General features: G+C 60.8%; 1 protein-coding gene across 1 annotated transcript in view; it reads right to left on the reverse strand.

Moving 5' to 3' along the window:
* Positions 1-7: 7 nt before the first annotated feature.
* The window catches only part of LOC120496333 (protocadherin gamma-B3-like), a gene marked incomplete at its 3' end in the record, with an annotated part of 3,303 nt that continues 2,214 nt past the window's right edge, over positions 8-1,096 (reverse strand). Inside the window, exon 2 of the mRNA XM_039696662.1 lies at positions 8-1,088. Coding sequence (XP_039552596.1) covers positions 8-1,088 — 1,081 coding nt within the window. The remainder of the gene's footprint in view (positions 1,089-1,096) is intronic.

Raw genomic sequence — 1,096 nt, forward strand, 5'->3', positions numbered from 1 at the left:
ACGGTGCCAGCTGGCGAGTCTTCGGGCACCGGGCTCGAGAGCGAAAGTATGGTGATCTCGGGAGCATTGTCGTTCTCGTCCGTGATATCTATTTGAGCCTTGCAGTGAGCCGTTAACCCGCCTCCGTCGCTCGCCTCCAGGCCGAAGATGTATTTATTCTTCTCCTCGTAATCAAGGGGACCCAGCGTCCTGACCTCCCCGCTGTCGCTGTCGATAGTGAACAAAGCACGGATGCTGTCCGGGACGTTGCCTAATGAATAAGAGACCCGCCCGTTGGAACCCGAGTCTGCATCTGTCGCCCATGCTCGCAACACCAGAGAACCCACTGAAAGATTCTCCGCTACTCTCGCCTCGTAGACTCTTTTGCTGAACACGGGCGGGTTGTCGTTTGCGTCAGTAACATTTATGCGGACCTGGACAGTCCCAGATCTCACGGGCTCTCCGCCATCCACTGCCGTAAGCACCAGTTCAAAGGAGCTCTGCTTCTCACGGTCCAAGGCTCTATCCAGAACTAATTCTGGTTGCTTGCTTCCGTCAGGGCTCTCTGTCAGGGCCAAACTGAAACACGAGTGGCTGGTCAGCTGGTAAGTCAGCACCGAGTTGCTTCCTGCATCCGCATCTCGCGCCACCTCCAGGGGAAACCGAGCACCGGGAAGCGTCCATTCACCGAGCTCGAGGTCCAGAACAGATTTGCTGAACACCGGGGAGTTGTCATTCACATCCTCGATCGCCACCTCGACGTGGAAAATGTTCAGCGGGTTGTGCACCAGCACCTCAAAGCTGACGGAGCAAGTCGCCGACTCGCCGCACATCTCCTCCCGGTCCAGCCTCTCATTCACGTACAGGTTCCCGTTCTCCTCATTCACCGTGAAGTATTTCAGCTGCTTCTTGCCGGCAGACGCCACCCGCAGCTTGCGCGCCGGCAGCTCGTCCGCGCTGAGCCCCAGGTCCCGCGCCAGCGGCCCCACGAGCGAGCCTCTGCCCAGCTCCTCGGGGATGGCGTAGCGGACCCGCTCGGCCGCCGCCCGGCCACACACGCACAGCAGCACCGCGGCCCGCAGCGCTCGCCCGCCTCCCGGGCCAAGCCTCTGTCGCC

This window comes from Passer montanus, unplaced genomic scaffold, assembly GCF_014805655.1.
Source record: "Passer montanus isolate IOZ18808 unplaced genomic scaffold, ASM1480565v1 scaffold1131, whole genome shotgun sequence".
Taxonomy (NCBI): domain Eukaryota; kingdom Metazoa; phylum Chordata; class Aves; order Passeriformes; family Passeridae; genus Passer; species Passer montanus.